A 26,025-nucleotide genomic window follows, 5' to 3' on the forward strand; every position below is an offset into this window, starting at 1 on the left:
CTGTTTCTTGCTACGTCATTCCCTGGAGTGCATGTCCGATGGATTCGAAGTCTGGTCTCCAGTTACTTCCCGCTTCCATCCACATAATAATTGGTTTTTTGGGGGGAAAGGAAATGGCGCAGTATCTGCCTCATATATCGACGTACACCTTAACCGCGCCGTAAGGGAAGGGATAAAGGAGGGAGTGAAATACGACTCGCTTTTTGATGCAGTCAATGACATTTCTGGCAAGATCCGTCGGCACTATCGACTTCTGATGCTCCAAAGATGCCTCTCAAAAAGAGTAAGGATTGGCCACGATTACATCTGCATGTATCACTCTGAGACTACAGGTACGCAAGACCATATTAGATTAATATGGCAAGACGGAAGAAGTTGAAATTTTACAATAAATGCAGTCGTTCACAAATGTGGTTCGGGGAGTGCAAGCAAACATCCGATCATATAAAGCATTTCTTTGCTGTGATACGGCGACCGGCTGGCCGGATAGAGCCGTCAAGGCTCCCTCACAGCATGCGCAAAAACGTTCCTGTGCAGGAGGCACTTAGTTTTGTGTGCGCTGTCACTGGCAACTCATTGCCGACTTTTTCTTTTTCTTGTAGGTAGAGGGATACTCAACCAAATGGTCGATTTCTGGGCGAGTCGTCCTGTCTCCGAATGATCTACTGTGTCGATAGATGAGCGGCTCGTTCTGCCTTCGCCCGTCTGCAGTCTAGCCCCTGTAGTACGTACAGCTACCCCATCTTTTCGGCGAAAAAGTCAAAATAAATTGCGAGAAATTTACTCACTGGTGGAGTGACGTCAGAGGCTGGGCTATTGGAGCATCAAGGCAAAACGCAAAAGGACGCCTCGGAAAAATAAATAGCGGCAACTTAGGGTCACCCAGTTTGCGGGACCATATATTGCTTTCACGATCACTCGCGATGCCTGAGAGGGGCCCAGAAAGGGAATCTCAATAAAGGTGCGATATGTCTGGGATGTTAAAAGACGACAGTTCATAATTATCTCCCAGCAACAAGTATTTTAATGCGTTTTATGGAAGCTGAGTTATATGCAGACAAAATCTGAACTTCCGCGTCCTTCCCTCTCCTCTCGCACGCCAAAACGGCGGCGCTCCTCCGCCGGCCCCACTCACTCGGCCCCTCCCCTACCTTCGCCGGCTGCGGCCGCGGTAGCGCGTGACGTCTGAGTTTGGCGATGTGAACCGATAACCCCCGGCTGCCGACGTCCTTTGCAAGACGTGACGTCGTCTGCCAGGTTTTCGTGCGAAAGCCCGGCACCGCGCGTCGCCGCGAGGTGCGAAAGCGGGAATTTTAAAAATTTATTGTAAATTTCCCGCTCTCATTTGAGGTCTCGTACGCGGCATGGACGCTCGGTGGCCTGTACTCTACATAGTGCAAGCATTTTAAAGCCAAGCTCAAACACCCCTTTCTGTGGTCCTTGAAGGAATAGCACCAGATGTGGGACGTACCTTTCTCGACGTGACGCAAACCGCTTAGCCAGCGCGTATCGGTCTCGCCGCACTGATAGCCGGCGATGGATGAAAATGCCGCCGCAAACGGAAGGCGTGCAAAACGAAACATCACGAGATGGAACCGAACAGGCAGAGGTGCGCCACGAGTGCTCTCCTGCGGCCGCGAGCGGACCGCACTGGTGCCGCGCACCTCTGCTCGTTCCGCCATCTTTGCGTCTGATGGTACAGAGGTCGAAAACGATCGCAGCACTGGCATTCCTTTGCCTTCTTCGCTGAAGCGTTCAGCGCAATCGTCGACTGCATTGTTGCCCGATGCTCTATGACGCGGCGCATTGTGCTTCAGCTCGTTTTGTAACCCACGAGCGCCCAGGGCCGCGCCAGGCGCATAGGCTCTGTCGACGACCGCCAGCTCATTGCTTCATGAAAGCAAGGCCTAGCACTACCACGCGTGCTGTATGACGATTCCACGAGGCTTGAAGGGCAGGTAGGGCCGCGCCAGACGCATAGGCTCTATCGACGACCGCCAGCTCATTGCTTCATGAAAGCAAGGCCTAAAGCATTACTGAATTACCACGCGTGCTGTCTGACGATTCCACGAAGCTTGTAGGGCAGGCAATTCTCGTGGCAACTGTGGGATGCTGCAGCTAGTGAATATCATCTGCAAGGGAAAAGAAACCGTAATTCCAGAATATTCATATAGGTCGAATACTTAGTATAATTAATGTACAGTGCAGACCGAATACAATTGAAGAGCAAGTGCTATTTGCAAACTATTCACAGTATTGAATATTCACTAATTCCCATGAAAACCAGAAAGGTGCATTACGCAGCCCAATGTCACCACCACAACCTAAGGCCAAGATCGACTGGCCAACATTAGCAATGTAACCCAAAATGCTGCCTAAATATATATCCAAGCTTCAAAATGTTACAGCCTTCAAACAAAAAAAATTCATTGAAGAAACCAGAAAAGGCGAAAGCCGTTTCCTAGTTTTTGAGCAATTTTTACCCAAATTATAGATCACGAGACCTGAAGGTCACCGCCACCTAGGTCCCGTGACCTGAAGGTCACGAAACATGACCTAGGTGGCGATGTAGCGGACAGACGGTCACTGCGAGTATGAGCCATTAAAGGTCATCGCCTTAAAAAAGCCCTTAGACTGCAATTTCCGGCCCTTACAACATAGTTTATGATACACACAGAATGGACAAGGGACGGGAAAGCCTCTGGTTGCTTGGCAACATTTCGACAAAAGGACTTTTCTTCCTCTGGGCAAAAAGTTCCAGTCATACCTAGCTGCCTGTCGCAGCCGGACACACAGCACCTCAAGCCCATGGTCGCTATGGTCTTTCGATGCTTAACATCCGCGGATTCCTTTCTGCTGAGCTGGCCTATTTTTCGCGGGTCAACCGGTTAATCCTCTTTAGCAGCCATCATGCCTAGACAAGATTCACGCTCCCCATTCTAACACCCTTCCCACTTCATGCAATCCTGCGCCTCATCAGGCCTTCCTCTTCAGAGTGAAGGCCCTGTTAAAACCCCGCCAATGATAAACGCTTTGCTCAGACGAAGACAAGTCCTCTTGTCGAAACGTTGGCAAAAACCTTGAGGCTTTACCCTCACACGTTCACTTTGTATCAAGAAACCATCTACCTGCTCTCTCGCATAGTTTCGGATAAAGTGGCTCAAGCAAATTATAAGAAAAGAAAGAATACGTACTTGCCCAGTTGCCCAGTTTTGAGCACATGGCCATTGGTCTAGGAAGCGGGTGCGCAACAGACTAAACAACCAGGTTACACACTCTGGAGCGGAAAACCACAGCGTTGCATACGAAGCATGTATATCCCAGTGACAACACTACATCCACGGGACATCCCTGCAAAATCTTGAAAGGACATGTCCTCAGGGACTGCGGACGTCTCTCACATATCCTTCTGGCCGCATTTTCAATATCCAAGGAAAGTCCATAGACGGTCCCTCGGACATGTTGGTTATATTGGTCTGATGACGGTAAATTCCCTTGGGAATTTTTATGGGCCGAACAATTGCCTAAGGGTCCCTGGAAAGGCAGTGGAGAGAGGAAAGTAAAGATTACCTACAGCATGATTCTGGTATGGATTGCAAGATGTCATCAACAAAGATTGGAGGGAATGTTAGTCAAGCTTCAAGCCACTCCAAGCAGTCTAAAGTCAGCTATAGGCTGAATCAAGCTGGCTTGCAGATAGGTTGATAGGCTTGACAAGCCAACAACTAGACGTCTCCAAGATGAGTTTGCATTTCATGGGACATCATAAATGAGGACACACAACAACAGTTGTGCCTTTCCAATGCATGTGCATGCCTTCAGCAGATGATGTGTACCAGAGAACACAAATAAACAATAATATATACATTCACCACCACAAACAGCTGTCGCTTGAATTCTTGTTTCACAGTGGTACATGCCCTAAGAGTTTTGAACAGAGGTTTCAAAAGAATGTGCTAAGTAATATCGTACTGCAAACTTGGGTCAACCATGGATATGCCAAGCAGCCACATTCTAACACAAATGACCTCCCTCATTCACACACCACCAAAGCCAACTGAATGCTGATGCTTTTGTAAGACATTCACGATTCGCTGGGCACTACAGTGCCGTGATGGCAGCGATGCCCAAACACTAATCACAGTGCTCCAGCTCGTCAACGCGTGGTCTACAACCCGTACTGTGCAATTTTCTACAGCCCGAGCTGTTTGCAGACGCCGAGGGTGCAGACGCTCACAACATAAAAAGGGATGACAGTAGCCGCGTCCCACTTATTAGTGCCAATCCTGCCGTAGCCACAGTTCCAGATTTTCGTTTCACAACCAGTATTCTTCCATTTCACTTCTCTTGAAATTTACGCTGACGCTGCTCGTGTTATCTCGGGTCTCAGTAGCAACATGTTTGCAGCTGCATGTCAGTTTTGTTCAGCCCATTGACTGCATCTGAGACAACTGTACTAATGACTGCAGTGCAGGAAACTTAGATCGCTATGGGTTATCCTGAAGAAAGCCTCCGATTAGCTGATCACGGGCCTCTGAAATTAGGAAGCAATTATCCATTGGTACCTGCTAAAGCACAGCTGCAAAGCTACAAATGAAAGCTGTAAATGTCACCATGGTCCTCGATGACAGCAAGAAGCAGTTCAGCACAGTGCGCAGCAGAACGCCAGTTCTTTATTTTCTTCCAGCAAAATAACACAACTTGTTTCAATCGCGTCGTCTTTCACAAAGCTCAAAATACAGATCTGCGACCCATGTACACCACATCACATAATAATATGGATATACCTACCACACACAGCTGACATTATTAGCCACAGACATGGGACAGAGAAGAAAAAAAATCCGCAATGCTGTGTACACTAACCACTAGGCGAGAAAAAAGGTCCTCCAATATGAAACAGCTGGCTTACAGACATTGCTTGCACGCGGAACACAAAAATGAGATTCGTCAGCCTCTGAGAGTGCAAACACTGCACCAAGCTGGACAGCTTAGAATCACTGCTGTCTCCTGCATAAGACCTGGCCTAAGGCCAGGCAAGCAGTCATGAGAGAAAAAAAAAATGTATAAAGATGCCAGCAAACGCTGTGGGCTAAACATCGCCTCGCATGAACAGATGCCTGCATGGCAACTTGCTCTTAAGTTCGCTTAGGCAGTGACAAAAAACTCCCTAGCTGCACACCTTGTCTGCTGCACTGGTCGGCTTGGGTAACTGCTTTGAACGTCCCTAATACGCTGAGTGCAAGTTACATTATATTAAATCATTCAGAGGTAAACTGCAAACAAACTACAGAGTGCCCAAGTTCACTGGGCCTCAAGATTTTGATCACAGAGCTGGTGTAACAGAAGAGTTTGCTTGAATCACCTTTACCATTGCAGAGGTAGACGAACGCCACATGTTGAGATTAACCTGAACTTCACAATTCACAGATAAAACTGCACGAGCTTTTGTAATGGCGTGCTCTTATACCACTAATTTATTATGCTTATTCTTCTGACACTCATTCAAACTCCTGCTGGTCACAGGTCCAGTGTAAAACTACCCGAGGTTCAATTCTGGCATGTCCTTATGCCGTTTAAAAAAAAATAATACAGGTAAAACTGCAGGAATGAAATCTTGCACCTTTTGTCTTGCTCTAAAATGAGGCTACTATCCATCTTACCTGAGAGCTGCACACAATACTCTGGCCTGACAGAAGCAGCTCCACACTGTAGCCTCATTTGCACTGAGTTGCAATGTACAGCTGAAGCAAGAACCCAAGCCGCCTTCCCGGTCCCCCCAAAACGACAGTTCCTTTCAGAGCAGTGAACAAGGACGACAACAGCAAATGGGCAGGCAGTGCCTTCTCCAAAGCTCTGGGCATAAAGGAACAGAGATCAGCTAGCATAAGAGCAGCTGCCTTGCACTTTCGTTTCACATGTGTGTGTGGTGCCATCTAAAAAATATGAAACACGCAGTACTATGTACAAACAAAAACAGCGGCAGGTAGAAGAAGCCTCTTGGAGAGACACACGGTGAGAGACTCGGGTAAAAACAGGAGATGAAATGATAAAAAGGAACACACTAGGCCTGTTCTAGAGAAAGAGGTCTACTGGAATGTGCACTGCAGAGGCTGAAGCCCGGGTCTGTGCTTGGGCCCCGCTCCTTCACCTCCTCCCTGGGGCCTTGTGACCACAGAGGACGGTCTGGCCACTGGGGGCCCACGCTTGGTGCGGCCGCAACAGCAAAGAAGAAGCCAACCAGCAGCACAGCCTCTTCTACCACTGGCTGCACCTAACCCCTACTATGCGTTACATGCCTCGATATCTCACAATCCCTTAGCATGAAGCTTACGGCTTTTTTTTTTAATTTAAAACACAGCACAGTGAGCCAAGTGACTTTGTCACCTGAGCCTACAAGAAAGCCAGCAGCAGCTGCTGTGTGGATGCCTTGCGCTGTGCAACTCGGTGGCCTCCTGCTTGTTGCCATGAAACATGGCTGCGAGTCACAATGGCAGCAGCACATGAGGTGGTAGTACTAGGATACTGTCAACAAACAGTCACAAGACACAACACCGTTCAGGCTACTGTCACACTCATTCGTAGCTACATGTTAAGACAACTAGCAGCAGCCTAAGAGACAGCCACATATTGTGACAGTCATGAAGTGTAATGGCTGCAGAACATGACTGTTACACAATGTGACGGCGTGTCACAAAATGTGACAACCATAGGCATGCGAGGCGTCACACCTGCGTTGCTGCTGCTACCATCACCCCCTGCAATGTGCTGCGATAACCGGTATTCAGCGGACAGGCTGTAGCTCCCGGCATCTCTCTCCTCGGCTCACTACGCTGCGTCCTACACAGCAAGCTGCATGGGCTCCCCTGGTGCAGCCAGTGGAGAGAGAGAGAGCAAGCCAAAGAAAGCTTCAGACAAACGTGGCCAGCGCCGAAGGGGAGGTGGTCTCGGGTGGCCGCTGCTGCTGCAGCTGCTGCTGCCGACGCTTGGGGCCGTACTCGCCGATGAACGATCCATCCTCGCCAAACTGGCCTGGGTCGCCCTCTCCATATTCAGCCATGCTGTCGCTGTCGCTCTCCTTTGTGCTAGAGTGCAGCGAGGTCCGGCTGCCGCGAACTGGCGCGCCCTGCTGAGCACTGCAAAGGAGGTACCATCTTTGTGAGTCAATAAAACAATTTGGATGGTACAATTTCACCCACGGGGCTAGAAATATTATAGTGGAACAAAAATAGACTGCAAACTACTTCCTGCGAGGCTAGTCGCACTAGAACCCCGATCATACAACTTTCAGGAGGCCGCTCAAAATCTTCTATCCAGGTTATGAGAGAAGTTAATAGTGGAGGGTTCCACATTAATTTTGACCACCTGGCACAGCACACGGTTGTCTTTTGCGTTTCATGCTCTGGACGACGAGCCAGAAATGTGGCCACTCAGAATCTTCGAACAACTTTTGTGATGCACAGTCAGAGTATGCAGACTATGTGCCGTTTTGGTGAGCCTCCGCTTAGAACTGCTGTCACTCCACCATTTACGCCACAGTGCCTGTACTAGGCATTTGTGCCAGAAAGGAAAAAATATAATGCTCCCCTGCGGTTCAAAAGCGAGACTACAGTGCGTCCACGCCAGTGGCACACTTCCCGCAGCAAAGTGCCGCCAGCCACCACAACAGCCAGAACTCGCCGTTCACTCGGTGTTGGGAGGTTTAATGCTCTTCACACCGCAGACAGAGCAGAAAGCGCTTTGTAACTAGCCGCACCCTACCATGAAGCGTCTAATCTTGTTACCAGTTTACCTCCAACTCAATAACCTCACCTTGACAAGGGCGTATAATTGATTTCTGTAACACCTTCATCATTAAAGTGACCAAAAAAGCAGGTCAGTTAAGAGCCACCTCTCACTGAGAGCCACAGATTACACACACCAAGACCGAGCCATGGGCAAAACCGCCCGTGTAGGCAGCTGTATGCTGGATCGCAACGTTAAGCACGTGTTATGCGTCCATGCTTGTGTTCTGATGTGGAACGCCTTGGGGTGATGTGGCATCTGGCAATAAAGTGCTCCACCAGTCTCTCATTCCGGATGGTTCCTGCTGGTTGTCATATGAAGCAGGGCGTGCAAAATTTTGCACTTTGACATTGAGGCTTTTTTAATGCATTACCTCGATCGAGGGTTGTGTTGAGCTCGCGCTAATTCATCGTAAACTGCAGGTTGTCGCATGAACAGCTCATGCATAATCAGGGCTCTACTGCCCATTCAAAGACTACATACAAAATATAAGATCACTTGCATGTACGTCACTGAAGAAGTATTGTATTCGCTATGCAGTTTTTTAAGAACTGCGCTCATAATCTGTGACATTTGTCTCTCTTCTAAAGTCCTTGTATTTTGAGCGCTGTTTGTGCGGAAAGACATCTGCTGCTGCTGGCGTCGCGTGCTTTGCTTAGACCTTGTTTGGTTGCAGCAAGCTGTGCATGAAAGATATGCCCATCAGGAACAGCTTGCAGTGAACAAAAAAAGCCATCTCACGATAAATTTGGGAAAACGTTTTAAGACTGCAAAGAATTGAATCTCGTTAGTTAGTGATGCAGATCTGCTTACTCGTTCAAACTCGCTAGTTTGTGATGCAGAACTGCTTAATTGTTGCATCCCAAGCTGCACAGTGGCTAAAGCAAAACTGGAAAAAAAAATGGAGACGAGCTACAGTTACTCACGGCTTGGAGTACTCGTGGAAACCACCATCGTAGTCCAGGTCCCGGCCCTGGGCCACCTCCTTGTCGTGGACCGAGTACTTGCCACCGCGGTTGCGCTTCACCAGGCACACGAGGATGAGCAGCAGCAGGAGCAATGCCAGGGCGCACATCATGCCAATGAACCAGGCTGCGCCGGCCACCGCATCCGGACTGCCCGGCGCCCGGATGGCTGCAACCATGCACACAAGCAGCAAATTCAGCACTGACCTCAGCGAGCTCTCGCACCGCCCTTACAGCTTGGGAGGGCCCTCTGCTCATAGAGTAGAGAACTGAGCAGGCCAGTGCATAGTAATTACAAAACTAATCACCAGGAAGAAACAAGCTCACAGAAAGTGTACTGTAACTTAATGCACACATTAAAACCAACCAGTGCCAAACTGTGAATGCATCTGAATATCTTAAAGCAAGTCCAAGCCGACATAAGGCACGACAGTGGCTACTGTTCGGAATTTGCCAGTTTTAATCCAATTCTTAAATGTTCTTGGGTACTACTACTTGACAATAAATCTTAAATTACAGCGTACTCAAAAACATTAGACAGACGTACCATGAGGCATAAGGTGCTCCATTTCTTAATGTGACACTTTTAATACTGAAGACCACGTGATCACAAATTCCTCCCGCAGCCTGTCAGACACGTATCGGGTCATTGTTAAAGTCACACGATCTTAGCTTGGTTCTTCCAATAACAAAGACAGCCTTCTGGTGCAGTGTGGTTGCCAGCGGCTGTCATAAGCCACTGTACAAAGCTGAAAGCAGAAATTTCCCACTGTACAACTCAGAATTTAGGTTACATCTTTATTAGCCTGATCGAGTCAAAGTTGAATCATAGTAAAGTTGTTAGAAACCACATACTGCAGGGGCACGTAATGTCTCTTTGATTTTGGATAATGTTTATGAGTGAAACCATTGCAGAATGCGCCTAGGCTTTTTTTTTTTTTTTGAGGGCATGCAAGGCCTCCCATCTCAACTAAAGCCACCAAACAAGAGAACTTACAGAAAGCAATAAGGAAAAGGCCGACACTAGATTCACTAAAAACCAGCCAGCAACTCACACAGCAAGATTTCCAAATTCTAAATGTGAACCAGCTATCTTCCTTGCTTTCGCTTCCACACAGTAAAACGCCACATGGTGGCCAGTAGCTTTCCCACAACTGCAGTGAGCGTGTGACTAGTACTAACCAAGGCCTCCAGTCTCAACCTCCTCTATCCGTGAGGGCCGCTGGTGTTTGCCGTCGACGGCGATGACACGCATTTCATACAGGGCGCCCGTCTCCAGGCCCTTGACCAGAATGTTGTCCTCATTCTTCTCCACCATGGTGGTCTCCCATGTCTCGTCGCCCTTGCGGCGATACTGGACGTAGAAGTGGCTGCCCGGGTGGCCGGCCATCGCTGGCAGCCATGTGACCTGCGCAAAATGTCCACGACGTGTGCTGCTTCAGCCATTTCGAGGTTACATCTATCACATTAACATGCAAAGAAATACCTTATCCCTCAGGGTAAGTAAAAGCATTGAACGCACGCATAGTGGCTAGATTCACGCATGTCACTACATGCAGAAAGCTACATCCCATGTATCCCAACCATGTTAGCCAAATCTCTGGTGCCCGCAACAACAGAAGAGAGCAAATATTGGTGATGCAACTATCAGCACTGCAGCTATCAGCAGTTATCAACAGTGCAGCTATCAACAGATGCAGCTATCAGCAGGCTCAACTATCAATGGTGCCATAACCAGTGGTGCCGTAACCAGTGATGCCGTAACCTGTGATGCCGTAACCAGTGGTGCCTTTATAGTAAATGCGATTATAGTCAATTGCATTCTGTTTAGAAATATGACTCGATAAAAACCTATTTATGAAACCTTTTGCTGAATAAGCAGATTTATACCTGACGTTGATCTAAAAAAATTACCACCCAATTTTTAGCCCTCACCAAATACCGGAAAAAATAAAGCACGAAAATGAAGGGATTTAAATATAAGAAAAAATGTTTCTTATTCCCAACTGTCTGTTACATCCATGCCCTCAAACGGGGTTCAACTGTATACAAAGCCAGTTTGCAAATGAAGCAAAACAGCAAGCACGGGCATCTGAAAAAATTAAACTATTTATCCCACAGTATTGCTTCCTTCAGCATTCAATAACTCAGCTTATCAACGTTGCATTGGTCAGAATGATGTTATAACTTCAAAGCAGAAAGTGGCAATAAGAAACCATGCTCAGTTTCATACTTGGCACATAATGTTGAGGAAGCTACACAAGTAGTGCGCCCTCAAAAGCATATCATGCTGCCATGTATCATCCCAACTTCTCAAACCCACAGCAAGGGTTTTGACAAAAACGTGGAGCAGCATAAAACAAAATAAACCTGACACTGCAAATTGTGGATAAGGCAATCAGGCATTCAGTTATTGAACCCTCTGTTTTAAATTTTCAACATTGGCAAACTGCATTTTGAATGCTGATTTAGAGGGAGCGATTAAGCGCGCAAGCCGTGTATACCATATATACTCGTATAAGGGCTGCAGTTTTAAGGCGTAAATCTTACTTGCCCCATTGAGCAAAAACCCGTCTCTCGCTCTCTTTTGCGTGCGTGCATGCGTGTTAGAATTGCCAGGTGAGTGGCATCGCATCACCTTGTCACCGCAGCGTGCGACAACTGCAATCACAAAGTGAGCGGGCAGGCTTGTCTTTTTACACACGAACAGTCTCAAGTGCCTCTGCCGACTGTTTTTTGCCGCAGTTTTGACGGGGTTCGGCCCTTACACAGGACCGGCATTTTTCGTAAAATTTTTCCAACTACAGCAGAACCCCAATTATGTGTCTCCTCAAATTAGCGCAGTCCTGGTGAATCCTTCAAATACATAATGCAATGAAATTTTAGATGATAGGATGTGCACCCGACGATAGGCACTAGTTAACCGCAAAAAGTAAAACAGGTTGCTATACGAGTTTACTGGAAAACGTCACGTGATTCTAATTCAAGATTAAGATCCTCTGAAGATCTGGCACTCAAATGACCGACAGTTCAAAGTGGCGCACCATGCTTGTGACCCGCGACCTTCAATGTGAGGCGGCGTTCGCGTGGCCTGGTTTTCCTAAACGCTTCACTGTCGAAAGCCTTGCGGAAATCAGCTATATGTGCATTCTAATGTGAGGTTATTCTGTGACAGTAAATTGATAACAAGATTAGGCCTTTCATGGTAAACTGCGGCTAGACTCAAAACGCTTACGCTGTGGCTTCGATGTGAAGCATGCTAGGACTAGCCACTGGGCTAACGGGGTGCTACTATGGCGCCCAAGCCTGACTGGTGCCGCATTGCCGCAAAGAAATGCATCGCTAGCATGAGTGCACCCCATTCAAGTCTCTTGGGCAGTACGACGTTCTTGTCCCTTCCGGTGTGAACGCCAAGCGCCCAAGATACATTAGTAGCGCTACAGCACCGCATGCTCGTGGTTCCAGGTGAAGTCCGGCGTGCGGGATGTTGCGTGCGTGGTCATGCATACGGTTATCTATCAGCTCGCAGCATAACGTACCACATGGGCAAAATTAAGCTCACATGAAGCAGTTCTTCTGGCTGACTTTTTTTTTCCGAATTAGCGGCTGCCAAGTTGGGGGTGCAGCTTTTACATGAGCATATACAGTAACTGTACATTGTGTCATTGAGGCCCACTATGTGTAGTTGGACACAACTCCAAAACAAAGCAGCAGATGTACCTCAAAGGAGGACCTGCAGCCAATGGCCATCACCGACTTTTGTGGCACCACTGTTAATCCTATTACACCACGGTTATTCCCTGTTCATTTGGGGCCCTCTTCGATTTCAGGCTATCAGGTAAAAGGGGGCCAGTCAGAGGAGAGAGGGGGAAATTGGCCACTGCCACTAGCCCAAGGGGCTCCTTTGAGAGCATCAGCCGTTTCGTTGAGTTGAATTCAAACGGAGATTTGGCAGCATAGCACATTATGTATCAAACGGAGTACAAACACACTCACATGTGTAAAACATAAAGACATTATGAATTTGTGCTTGAACCCATGAGACTGGTGCATCAGTAATGGTAAGAAGCAACTGTACAACTCCAGCTTGCCGAGTTCAATAATTATGCAGCTTGCAAGTGAAAATTTTGTTTTCTTTTAAAATCTGAAGTAAACTTTTTAACAAACAACCAGAAAGAAATTCACACATTGAGCATTGGCTCTACATGCCCAGCAGCACGCCCTTTTCTAGCATTTTATTATTTTATTTACTTTTTTGCCTGTTATTCTCACACACTGTTTGTGGCAGCCTGACCCGCACAACACCATGCTCATTTGAATCTTTCTTTTCCTTCCTTAGCTTAACGATTTCATCACCGAAAGAAATGTGTCGTACACAGAACAAGCGTCGTCCCTACCTGCACAGCAGCATGCCCGTCTTGGTCCGGCAGGTAAGCCCATGTGAAGTCTGGCATGTCCGGGACACGTTCCGATTGGTCCGCCGTCTCCAGCTCGATGAAGTAGGGGTCACCCTGGCCCTGCGCCGTAGCTGCCTGGATGGTGATGCGGTACTTGGTGCGCGGCTTGAGGCCCGCCAGCTTGGCACGCGATTCCAGTGGGTCGCGCACGGGAGGCTGGCGCTCCATCTTGGGCCCCAGCTGGGTGCCGCGCACCTCCTCGTAGTAGATGTGGTATCCGGTGAGCACGCCATTGGTCTCGAGCGGCCTCTTCCACAGGAGATAGACACCCGTCGACCCCATTGGAATACCCTCGAACGACGCAACAGGCCCTGGCGTGCCCTCTGGTGTCATGAACTCGATACTGTCCGAAGGTGGCCCGTTGTACATGTCGTTGAACACAAGCACGTGGACCAGATTGCGTGAAAATGGCCGGAACAGACTGACCAGGGCCGTCGTCACATTGGCTGGCACCACCACCTCCCTCAACTTCTCTTCGCCCTCGTCGGGTGTCCACGTCTGGATCTTGTAGCCACGGAAGTGGCCCCGCACCGACTCGGGGCTCACGGGACTCCACGTGAAGTTGGCTGACCGGGCGTCGACCACCTGCGCCAGCTTGAAGTCCTGCGGTGCTGCCAGTGGCACATTTTCACCTGAGTAGCCAATGACCTCAGTGGCAGCTGTGTGCGCCTGGCCCCGCCGGTTGTGTGCCTCCACCTTAATGCGGTATGGCTTGAATGTCGGCTGACCATACTCAACATGCTTGTTCTGCTTCCAGTCTTCGATTATGCGTGAGCTCCACGTGGCGTCGGGGATGTCATCGCGCTTCCAGAGCACCTTGTAGAAGAAGCCCGGTGCGTTGTGCTCTATGGGAGGCATCGGTGTCCAAGTGATGAGCAGGTTGTCGAAGCGGTCCCCACGGCCCATGACGCGGTCAGGGTTCTTGTGTGGCACGTCTTCAGGAGTCGTGCACCTCGACGATGCCCCTGAGGGCAGCGAGGGCCCGATCTTGTTGCGAGCCACAACCCGGAACGTGTAGTTGGCCCAGGGACTCATGGACACCTTGAACTTGGTGTCCGGCGCTGGTATGTTCACAAAGGCATCCTCCCAAGTGTCAGGGCTGAAAGAGGTGTTGAACTGGATCGAGTAGGAGAGGATGGGGGCTCTCCGGTCGCCGGTGGGCTTCCACTCCACGAGGGCCATGAGGCTGTCACACTCGACGCGCACCATCTGTGGTGGATTGGGCACATCTGCAAGCGCAATGGGGGATTGAGCATCTCAGTCATGTGATCACAAGGAATGCTATGCACACAAACGGCAATACAGCATGAATGGTCATTGGTTGTGTTTTTATGAAGTACTTTGTGGACGGCTTACAAGACATGAATCTCATCATTCACATTACACAGCTGCCTTTCCGTTCAGCATTATGTATGGTTTGTGCCTTACATGGAGCTCTAGTATAGAACAAAACAGTTGTCTTTGACACAAGGATGAAATATATAGTATTCCAACACTGAGGTTGAAAATTCCTGAAGTGCACTATCTGTCTTGAGGAAAATTACTTAGAATGAAGGCATTTCTCCCCTCTCATATTGGTGCTACCTCTATTTAGCATAACCTGCAAAATCCACTGTTAACTTCATAACACTGATCTATCACTGCATTAAAAATTGTCTCCTAGCAAGCTATGAATGTTCCAAAACGCATTGCGGAACAGTAATGGGAAAAACCTTTATCTGTGGTAAAAGCGGGTACTTCAATTCTGCTCTTTCTTTGCTGCAATCTTGCTAGCCACCTCCACACACCTATTAAGCCGAGCATATCGCGGGCGGCAGGAATGACGCACCCATCTTGCGTTCTAGTCTTGCTGACATCATCCTCTTGTGTGGGTCCGAGCCCACCACTGACACAGCGACATGTTTTGTCGTAGCCGCCGCCACTGCGGCTTTATAAGAAGGTAGGGAAACAAAGGAAGGAACACTGGGAGAGGAAGAGTAAGAAAGGTTGTCAATGGCGGTAGCCCTCCAAGTGGCAGGCCATGCCAGCTGCCCCTCCTCTCTCTTTTTGCCCACGTCAGCAAGTGCGAGAAGTGTCCTCCAATCAACCACAAAGAAAGACATGCAACACGCGTCTTGTTTTTCCACCAAAAAAGTGACTACATGTGCCTTTGTGCATATTGCTTGTGTGGGAGTGAGGTTGTCGGGTGTGAAGCACAAATGTGCTTTCCAGATGAGAAGTGTGCAAACAGCCCTAGCCCTTCCAATACTTTTACCAAGCTTCAGGAATCTGTAAACACGACAAATGCATGTTGCCTTTGATTGAGCAAAGGCAGCATGCCCCCTTCGGCATTGATTTTGGGCAAAATAGCAAGATCTGCGGGTTGGCCTGGCAGACTGTGTCAACACTCATACTTGCCTCGCTCACATTGTCCCAGACGGTGCAATAGGCGGACCACTCGCCACTGTGATTTCCGTCCGCCTCTGCGGTCAACTTCTGCCAACTGAATAATGCCCACTTCGACTAAGTGTCCTGACACATGCTCCACTCCAGCACTTGAGCCCATGACACAATCTTTCCTCTGGTTCACTTCAATCGAGCTATAAAAATTTGTAGCACTGAAAGTCCGGTAAACTCTACTTCGTTATACTGAATGTAAAAATACATGGTGTTCTATAAACATGAAGTTATGAAAGTTGAAATAGTACTTGATCACACAGAGGATTTATACGCAGTGAAGTACGTTAGATCGGGGTTTAACTGTATGTGCACATTTCTTCTGAAAGCCTATATCTTGCATGCTGACACTAACAAAGCCAGCTGAATGAACTGTGAGCGCACAATTTGCATTCCCTCTTGGTTTAGCAATGTGGGGGCCATAAATTCCCAGAGCAACTTCTGCTACATCTGACAGGACAGCAGAGAAACGCTGTGGTGGCAGAGAAGTCCAATGGAAAGAACCATGATATACTTCTTGAGGCTGTAACAAAGTATCAGTGCAAAGCTGAAAGGATCACCAAAAATCAACGTCCAGAGGTGTACAACCACAGATTGATCACTCGTGCAGCATGACTCACTCACCCTGGACGGTAAGGGTGGCTTGCGCACGGTCGCTGTCGAGGTCAGTCCTGGCCACGCAAGTGTAGATGCCAGAGTCGAGCTCGATGGTGCGTGTGATGGTGAGCGAGTTGTCGCCGGCTTGCACCATGCGTGCGTCTGCCTCAGGGTCCACAGGCTGGCCGTTGAACAGCCACTCGATGCGCAGCTCCAGACTCGGGTCCGCCTCCGCATTGCACCGGAACGTCGCACTCTTGTCAGCCGCCACCTGAAGCACACATGGGGCATGGGACACAATCATGGGACACAATCAACATCATCGACTGTAACCGGCGTCGACAGGCGCCCGGACCCTTGGCCGTCGTGAACGTCTTCACAGCCGTTTGTAAATGCTTTGTACCATTGGAGCACTCACAATCTGAACATTGCATCATTCCCATATGCTGTCTTGATCATGTCTAATGTCTCGGTAGGTGACTTATTACGCAAAGCTTCACCGTGTCGCACTGTTCCAAAGTTTGCTCCATGGTTTCCGCAACGCAGTGATGAAACAGGGCTACATGCTAAAACATCTCCAGTCACTTTGCTTGCTCGAAGCCAACTGAGCTCGTCGCATTGTGAAGCTGAACGTTCCCCCACGTTCACCCAAAACCGGTTTCCCAACCCAGCGCATGCGCACCACACCATGACTTGTCTCATTACTTTCAGGACAGACCCTGTACATCTGGTTTACGTGAGTAGGGCTCATTCAAAGCATTCTTTATGGTTTGCCTACAGATGCCAGGTTCGGTGCTAAATGACTATTTTGATACCGCTTTTGAGTGTGAAACCACTCCTGGCCTCCTAACCTGGAAAATGCCGCTGAAGTCACGTGATGCGGGAAATGGTGAGAAATAAGTGAGACCTTGAATGCAGGCGACTCTGGCCAACCTGGAGAAATAAAGTAAAATTGCCACAACTGGGTTTCGAACCTACGGCGGCACGAACTGATCAGCTTCGCTGGCCACTGCACAAGAGCAGTTGCTGCCTTGTGTTAAACTGCAACACACTCTCGCGTTGTGCATTGCATGTCGTAGTCTTCATCAACTTCCATCTGTGCACAAGAAGCGAAAGGAGAGGAAACTCGCTTTCAGGTAAGTGGCGCTGGTGTCCACTTGCAAAAACGTGCTTTCACACAATACTTTGAGGTTAGCAATACAAAACTTCCAGCAAATTTTTTTTTTGTTTCCACTAGGCTATGGATTAAAAGAAAGACACTGATGTGGGCATATCTGAAGGAAAGGAAAGGGAGTCTTCGCTCTAACACAGACACAAGAACAAAACAGAGGGAAGCTGCAGTAAAAGATTAAAGAAAAAAGGCCAGAAAGAGCAAAAAACTAAGCATGGCAGCAGCAATAACGACAAGGACCCAAACTAGGCCATCCTAGTCAGTTCAGCTTTCCAGTGGTGGTGCTGCCCTGCTCAGGTACGATTTAACGCAGACGTGGATGTCAGCCTAGTTAAGAACCTGACATGATACAGCACCAAAATCTAGCACACATAAACTGCATAGATCGGTACCTAGACAACAAGAAATCAATTACACAACATGTCAACGCAACCAGTACCATGAAATAGGGTGTAGAACCACACTGAGCCACCAGCTAATGTGGTAACCATGGACAGCATGCACCTGGCTTGAAAAGCTGAAGTCACAACAGCATTAGCCGGACTAAATAGCTCTAGTTTCGCACACAGTGCAATAAAGACAGACAATCAGGCTAGATGACAATCCATGGCATTGTAATTAATGGTTCGAGCAGGGTAGTGCACACTGTTTAAAAACCTATTTACAAAAGCCATGTACAGATACAACTATCCATGGCCGGCCTAGCCAACTGCCTCACTTCGAGACAAGGAACTCTGTGGCCCCCTGCGCCACCCCCCCCCAAATGTGTGACAGCTAGGAGTCGCAAGAGCCAGAAAAAAACCCAGATGTTCGCCATACTGCAGTTAAATAACCCCGCCACCCTCTATCCAGCACCAAATTACAGAACTAGCAAACATGTTGTCATGATGTTCCTTTTTTTTATGCCGCTAGTCTAAAGTGACATCACGACCTCAAGATGGTGCCAGAATCCTCTATCCGGCACCAAATAACAGAAATAGAAAACGTGTTGCCATGATGTTCCTTTTTTTTTATGTCACTGGTCTAAAGTGACATCACAACCTTGAGATGGCGCCAGAATAATGATCAATCAGGCACCATTTCTCCCCTTGCATTCCTTGCTCACTGTTTTTGAGGATGGGCGCATAGGACCGGTGCTTCCCTGGCATGCGAAGGCCATGGCAAAGGACCTCGCGCTTATTTGAGTGTGGGGAAGGCTGTCCGTCTTACTCAAAAAATGCATGTATGTGACCCTCCACTCGAATGTGAAAAAGAAAGAATGAAAGAAAACAGCAATTGTGGCACACTGAACCATAAGTTGTTGCCTGCACGCCACTCTCCTTACATTCTCAATGTGACCTAAGTGCTTTGCAAAAAGGTGATAAATGCATTATGAAACAAGCCAAAGGGTTTTGAAAAGGCAGCGAACGATTTCTTTTTACTGTCAGTCCAAACTAACGATCCTACCAACCCACTGTCATGCGACACTGAGCATCAAGAATTGAGGCTGAGGAGCTTCTTTTTCTACATTATAGAGCCTAGAAAGCTGATTCTAATTTTAGGACCAAGAGCAACAGAACCCTAGCATGCTGCTTGAACAAACCATTCAGATTTTCAACTGCAAACTTTATTACGGTTCTCGAAATAAACACATCCTGTTCACGTTGCAAGGCTACAGCTTGTGTCCCAAACATGCTATACTCGAGTGAACATGCAAGCAAAGTGAGGGAACAAACACACTCACCTCGTAGTTCTCTGGTGGGTTTGTGATGAGCGTCTTGCCCTTGACCTCCAGTGACCCGGAAGCCGAGGCATCACCAAACTTGTTACTTGCATAGCAGGTGTATTCGCCCTGGTCAGTGACTAACAGGTCGTTTATCTGCAGGTCGCCTGAGTCAAGGACATGGTAACGACCTCCCGTCAGCTCTTGGGCCTCCTTCATCCATTTCACCTCTGGCCGCGGCGCCCCAAACACGCGGCACCGCAAGGTCACCTGTGATGTCACTACGGCCAGCGTTAGCTGCTCGGGTGCCTCCGTGATGGTCGGTGGAAGCGCTGCAGAAACACGCACAGCAAAAAACTCAGGATTTCCAAACAGGAAAGAAGGAAAAAAACACCAATCTACCTCATCAGTGAAAAGGCTGTAAGCATGCAATGCTTAGAGATCGGCACCCTGCAAAGTTACCTTGCAACCTCTTCCATGAAGTAACCTTGTGTAAAGCCGCACAGCGCGCAACTGACATTACATTAAATTGGCACATTACATCTGACATCACTGACAGCTACCAACACAGGTAACTTTTAAAGGCATATAGACACCAAAATTTTGCTTGCGTGGTTTCTTCTTTCAAATGATGGATTAGAAAATAGGGTACTAGGATCACCCTACAATATTCTCCTATTAGTACTGCATAATTTATAACTGAAGTTTTTTCTTGATCCTGCATTAGTTTAGGTTTCACCAACAGAACGATGGTTGTGACGTACAAGTAGTGTTCAGGTCACGTGAGGCATAAAAAAACTGCAATGTAATCACTGATATGTAGAATTAATTCAACACAAAACTTAAGCCAGCCTGCTTCAAGAGTCGGAATCACAACGAATGGTGCATCAGCAGTTATATTGCTGTTTCTTCATGCTTCCTTTCCAAAACTTCTTTATTCCCTACTAATGCAGCATTGCGACCACAAATTTCCGGCTGCTCTGTTATTTGGGTTACCTTTTGCACAAATTTATCTTTCAGCAGACCTCCTGTACTTCTGGCAGCTTATTGCACACTGGCCTTGCATTGTTAAATATGTTGGCAGAAGACTTACTTCACATATACTAGCAATTCAAATACTGATGTGAGCAGCAATGAAAGTTATTCACATTTTTATGCTCTACACCACATCTGATAAGCTGGGTGTTACGGGGATAAGTGCATGGACCTTGCCGATATTTGGCCGCAAAAGCCCAAAATTTAACTGAAGATCGACAGCAGTGAGGGCTACAGATGGCGAAACACCGCAGAAGACAGTATGAAAGGTGCAAGGAAAAAACGAACAGCAGTGCCAGGTTAGAGCGTCTTGTATTTCATTAAATGTACGAAATTAAAAACAAGCAAACACACCAACACAATCACTCATTTTTGCATTTGTTTCATTTTTAATTTTTCTGTACTTCTGGTTCTATAAGAAACGATCTCACTTAGCTGCCTTCCTTGTAATGCAAAGGAACACCATCAGCACAGCAGCAAAGACTAAGAAAGAAGGAAGCTTCCACTTACCAAGCACGTTAAGGTAGAAGTCACGGAAAGCATATCCATGAGGGTTGGAAGCGTTGCACTGGTAGACAGCCGTGTCGTGCTTGGTGAGGGACTCAATCGTGAGAAGGGGCCCCTCGACCTTACGACGCTGGTTTGGCTCGGCCTTCTCAATGGGCACACCATTCACAAACCACTGCAGCTTGGGCTCCGGGATTCCCGTAGCAACACATTCGAAGCTGACACTCTCTTCCTCGGCTGCATTGGTGTTGTCCGGCACACGCAGCCAGTACGGAGCCGCCTCCACCTTGACATTCATAGCGTGTGTCTGGGCCACACCTACACCGTTGTTGGCCTGGCACTCGTAAGTGCCCTCGTCCTCAAAGCTCACCGACCTGATTTCCAGCGTCTTGCCGTAGTTGGTGTATGTGAAGCGCCGGGACATGGGGCTCGCACCCCGCTTTGACCACGAAATCTGGGGCAGCGGCGTCCCGCCATAGATGCAGTACAGCTTGAGTTCATGGCCCCTGAGTGCGACCAGGTTTGGGGGCGACAGGTACTGCTTCTCGGGTGCGTGCTCCGCCTTCCCCGCGCTAGACGTCGGCTCGACCCTCAGCTGGATCTTGTTGCCGATCTTGTACTCACGCCGGAACACTGATGTGGCGCTGCACGTGTACACAGCGTCTGAGAGTGCATCGCCCAACTCGACGCGTGAGAAGTGCAGGTCACCCTCGGGGTCAGCCGTGATCCGCGACGAGTTGACATTTCGGAGTGCTCCGCTCGAGTACTGAATGAGCCAGAAGATGTTCGGGCGCGGGTATCCCGTGGGAGGGTTGCAGTCGAGCGACAGTGGGTCACCCTCCACCACGTACACTTCCTTGGTGGATTCCTCAGCAAAGTTGTTGAGCTCAGCCTTGCGTAGAAAGACTGAGTTGGACACGGATGTGCCATGCAAGTTGGTCGCACGACACTGGTACAGTCCTTCGTCCACATCATCTGGCTTGGTGAAGACAAGCGTGCCACGGCGGGGCTGCTGGGAGATACGCTTGTCATATGAGACATAGTCGAATTCCTTGTTGTTCTTGGTCCATTCGTAGGTCGGCTCAGGGTTGCCCTGGGCCTCGCACTCAAGCAGGAAGGGCTTGTCCAACTCATCCTGAGATTGGGACACTTGGTACAGCTGCTCATACTTGGGTTGTTTCACCATGGTGGGCGGAGAGGGTACCGTTGCACCCACCACCACTGCACCTAGCAGCAGTAGCAGTGCTGGTCCGAGCGCCATCCCGCCTGCATGTCAAAATCCTGGCATGATGGTCTACTCAAAAAGGAGATGTCAAATCCACGACAAATGCCCCTCCGTATTTTTGCAATCTAAATTCCATGAACAAAACAACAGCAAACTATTTTTCCAGCACATTGCAACATCAACCTTGTTCATGCAAACTCTTTCTTTCAGAAAGGTGCGAACTGCAAGTGTGATGTGAAAGTGTGTATCAACAAATCAGTTAAATGAAACAGTGTGACAGTTACCTTCACATGCTTAAAAGCAAAAGACAGGCCACAGTAAAAGAAAGCAATATTTTTAAGTGGTCATGCTAGGAACTAGGCAATAAAAATACAGAAAATGGTACTTAACTTCTCCTAAGCATGCCCTGGCAACTAATTCCCTTACACTAAGACCAAATACAAGCACGGATCTTTTTCATTTCATCTCGAAGCCTTTTACTTTCTGCATTTGTGCGGCTAAAAATTTGTTTTAAGAAGACAGACAGGACCATGTGCATACAATGTCTCCCTGATTAATTCTGATCTGATGCCTTGCAATATGCCTGCCAAGATTTTCCACAAGTAATGCCGCAGTACTCATGACATTTCCTAGGTGCCAACCTTGAGACAACATTTCACAACTACTTTATGAAAAAGTGACCAATGCCCACTAATACGTTTCACTTCCCATTTACGCTTGCATATGTGCACTTTTTAGGCTGACAAAATTCATTGCCACGTAATTCAATTTTGCTAACACAAAAACATACAAGAATGTACAGTCGTGGAAAAAAATCTGTGGACCACACGCTCCACTAAGCCCATAGCTCTATTATTATCCGGCGGCTGGAGGCCACACTTGTGGAGGTGAAAGACAAAATCGTGTTCTTTCACCTCCACAGGTGTGGTCTCCAGCCGGCAGATAATAACAGGGCTATGGGCTTTGTTTGCGGAACGTGTGGTCCACAGACTTTTGTCCTCGACTGTATAAGCAACCAGCAAAATGTACCAGCAGATATTCTGCACCTGCGCCAGTAGCAATGAAATAACCACCCCACTAAATAGCTTGAACTGAAGCTTTTGTGTTTGTTCAGTTTTCAAACTATTTCAAGTGTGGTACCACCACTGGTAATACTGTCAGTTGTTAGTACAGAACACGAGCCTTGGTCAGTAAAACAACAGTTCTGAAACTGATTCCATTCTATTTTTTAATTTCCTGCCCTTCACCATAAGCTAAAGTAAAGCCACGCCTCACGTTCGCTCTTTGTTATTGGCTGAAGCCCTGAGCATGGCTTTGCATAAGGCAGTGGTGAAGGTGGAAAATTCAAAAAATGAATCATATACAGAAAGAATTATTACTTTATGCAGGCCCAGGTGTATTAAATGTGCCAGTCCTGCCCTCTTCACTCAAATAAAGTTAATTGTTTGCAAATTACTGTATTTGCACCATGCAAGCTGCATTCTATTTCAATACATCTGATAATTCTGGACTGTAATATGTGCTTACATCAATACAATATTGAATTTCATGAAGTATATAGCTCTCTGTTCTATGTGTGTGGCATGATGGGCTCGCTGGTACATTTTTGGTTACATTTACATATGTGAGAGTTAGCTGCAACGACTGCTTTGGGGTTAACAGTGCATTAGCACAGAGTTCTCATGAAATGAAATTGTAACCATAAAAACAAACGGGCATGGTTTGCCGAAGTGATCTAAAGGTGGTGTCGGCTCGCAGGACTCCAGCACAATAGCTGTGCTGCTGTACCCACAGCATAGTTGCTGTTGTTGTAGCATGAAAAAGTAGAGAGCACAATATGCAGAATCAGTTCTCTCCATTGCTTGCACTAACCGACCTCGTCAAGGAGCATCTCACTTTTGTGGCAACTATAAGATATTCTCAAATTTAAAGCCAATGCAGAAGTAATGGCTAGGAGAACAGTATCTGGAATAGCCTTCAAGTATTGAGGTAATTGTTCCCTGCCAGTGCTTTATATGCAACGTGCAGTACCTTAAGCACGCACTTCTGATAACTGTACACAGAAAATACATGGTCAGTGTGCATGCAACGAGAGGCTACAACACTGAAGGTTCAGACTCAGCACATCGCCACATGGGAACCAACTTCAAAGGATAGTATTTTGCACACCACAGTACTGTGGTGGAAACAACGAAAAGGGCGCCGCAATATCCAGGCATTCCACCATCGTACCACAGAGAATGTTGTACACACTCTTCGAAGCGCGGTCACAAATGCGGCAAAGAGCGGAAACCGGGGCATACCAATAACGGCGACCATCACGACTGAGCTAAGTTCAGATGCCGACGCAACTACATATATCAAAACGCGCCCGTAGCAACCGCCGCCGCGATTCGACGTTGCGACATACAACACGATCTTTATTTCAGGTATGATGCTACCAACGACGCCGATCGGAGCTCGCCAACGATCCGGACTTCCTGCACGATTTCGCAGCACCCGGACAAGAATCGAGGCGCGAGACGGCTTGAAAGAGGCGCGCTAACAACGCGCGTGGGAATGTGGCATTGCAGATAAACAGCCCCAGCTCATCGAGTCCGGTGTCCGCGACAGTGACCCTGCCCTAGACGCCTTCCGCGGCCGGACGGAAAAGAAGGGGCTAGCGACACTGTGGTAGGCTCGGTCGAGCTTTACAGGTTTCGCCGGTTAGCCCCATAAACCGCGTACTACATGGACGCTTCTCTCGAAACCACGCTGCTGTCAGCGACTAAATGCATGTCGCGAATGCACGCGACAGGAGACTGCATATATTGGCCGCGATCGACGAATCGGCAACGGCAACCAGTGTGACACGGGGTCAGATCGCTGTAAGCGGAGGCAGTCCCGTCGTGCCGAGGGCCACGCCCCGAGCACTCCGCTCACCGCTCGCCCGGACAACGCACCGGCGGGGTCGCCGACGCCTCGTCATGCGCGCGGATCCTAGCTCCGTGGCACGGCTCGAGAGCCGGCACCACGGTGCCCCCGCCAGCCGTAGACACCAACGAACGCCCGGATAGGCGCCTGCAAGACTAGGCCTAAGCGAACCAGACTCGTTTTGGCACCGGTCGCGCGACAAGTCCGGGTCCCGATTGTGCGGCTTCGACGGGTGCCAAGGCGAAGGCGAGCAAACGAGAAAAGGGATCGGACCTAGCTTGAACCTGGGAGTGCCCGGTCCCGGAGACCTCGCGGGCGCTCTCCTCTGCTGTCCACACAGCACACGCACAGACACACACACGGCGCCGACGACAACTTGCGAACGGTCGGCGTCGTCCCCCCCAGACACAGAATCGTTGCCAGCGAAACGCGGGCAACACGCACATACACACCTTCTTTCGCGCGCCGCCGTGGGCACCGACAGACGCACACGCACAACAACACCAACGAGATCGGTGACGTAGCCAGCCAAGAATCGATGACATCACTCAAAACAATGGGCGGTGCCATCGCGCATGCGCTTTGCCGCTTCAGCAGCGGTGTGCAAAAAGCGTAGGCGCTCCACGCCTTCGCGCCGTTTTTAACTTCCGCATTGACGTTTGCAAGAAGACACTTTGGCGCTCCCGTCGGGAGCTGCACCTCTTGTTTTCGGTGATGCACGCATAACGGCGACGCACGACGGTGTTTTTGTACTCGGGTATCTATGCATTTTTAGCTCCCAGTTTGTATTGCACTCTACTGCTGCATATGCCAAGTTGGCGAGACAACACCCGTTCTCTAATAAGGTGCACGAAGCCGATACTAGTGCTGCACACCATTTGCAACGGCAAACAGAAACGACCTGGCTTTACAACTCACGAGGGTAGGGAGAAAAAAAAAAGTTTATTGTAGCTCGTAAAAGGACGAGAACCGGCGTATTCAGCATGGTATGGCCGATACCCGTGTGCTGTGCGATGTCAGTGCACGTTAAAGATCCCCAGGTGGTCGAAATTATTCCGCAGCCCTCCCCTACGGCACATCTTTTCTCCTTTCACTCCCTCATTTATCCCTTCCCTTACGGCGTGGTTCAGCTGTCCAATGATTATGATACAAATAGTGCGCCATTTCCTTTCCCCCAAAAAACTATTATTATTATTAACTCGTAAAAGGCGAACAAGAAAATTTACGCTTCA

General features: G+C 48.5%; 1 protein-coding gene across 2 annotated transcripts; it reads right to left on the reverse strand.

The window, feature by feature from the left end:
* Window positions 1-4,651: 4,651 nt before the first annotated feature.
* Nrg (Neuroglian) lies at window positions 4,652-25,356 on the reverse strand. Of its 2 annotated transcripts, none has more exons than XM_077640292.1 (8): window positions 25,246-25,356; window positions 20,659-21,921; window positions 19,135-19,445; window positions 16,268-16,511; window positions 13,148-14,436; window positions 9,933-10,158; window positions 8,712-8,919; window positions 4,652-7,136 (listed from the first exon to the last, which is right to left on the reverse strand). In XM_077640292.1, exons 2-8 carry the CDS (start codon window positions 21,914-21,916, stop codon window positions 6,911-6,913), a joined length of 3,762 nt encoding a protein of 1,253 aa, XP_077496418.1. In that variant the 5' UTR covers window positions 21,917-21,921; window positions 25,246-25,356; the 3' UTR covers window positions 4,652-6,910. The 2 variants fall into 2 exon arrangements, with proteins under 2 accessions (XP_077496418.1, XP_077496417.1); XM_077640291.1 differs by lacking the exon at window positions 25,246-25,356 and adding an exon at window positions 25,067-25,215.
* Window positions 25,357-26,025: the final 669 nt, after the last annotated feature.

This window comes from Amblyomma americanum, chromosome 10, assembly GCF_052857255.1.
Source record: "Amblyomma americanum isolate KBUSLIRL-KWMA chromosome 10, ASM5285725v1, whole genome shotgun sequence".
Lineage (NCBI taxonomy): Eukaryota > Metazoa > Arthropoda > Arachnida > Ixodida > Ixodidae > Amblyomma > Amblyomma americanum.

Bases quoted from the DNA above. Each gene is read 5' to 3' on its own strand.
- Nrg (XM_077640292.1), bottom strand. From the start codon at position 21,916: ATGGCGCTCGGACCAGCACTGCTACTGCTGCTAGGTGCAGTGGTGGTG. The intron at 10,159-13,147 runs GTAGGGACGACG...CATTTTGCGCAG, and splicing joins ACGGGCATGCTGCTGTGCAG to GTCACATGGCTGCCAGCGAT. The intron at 7,137-8,711 runs GTGAGTAACTGT...CCTCCTTTGCAG, and splicing joins TTCCACGAGTACTCCAAGCC to TGCTCAGCAGGGCGCGCCAG.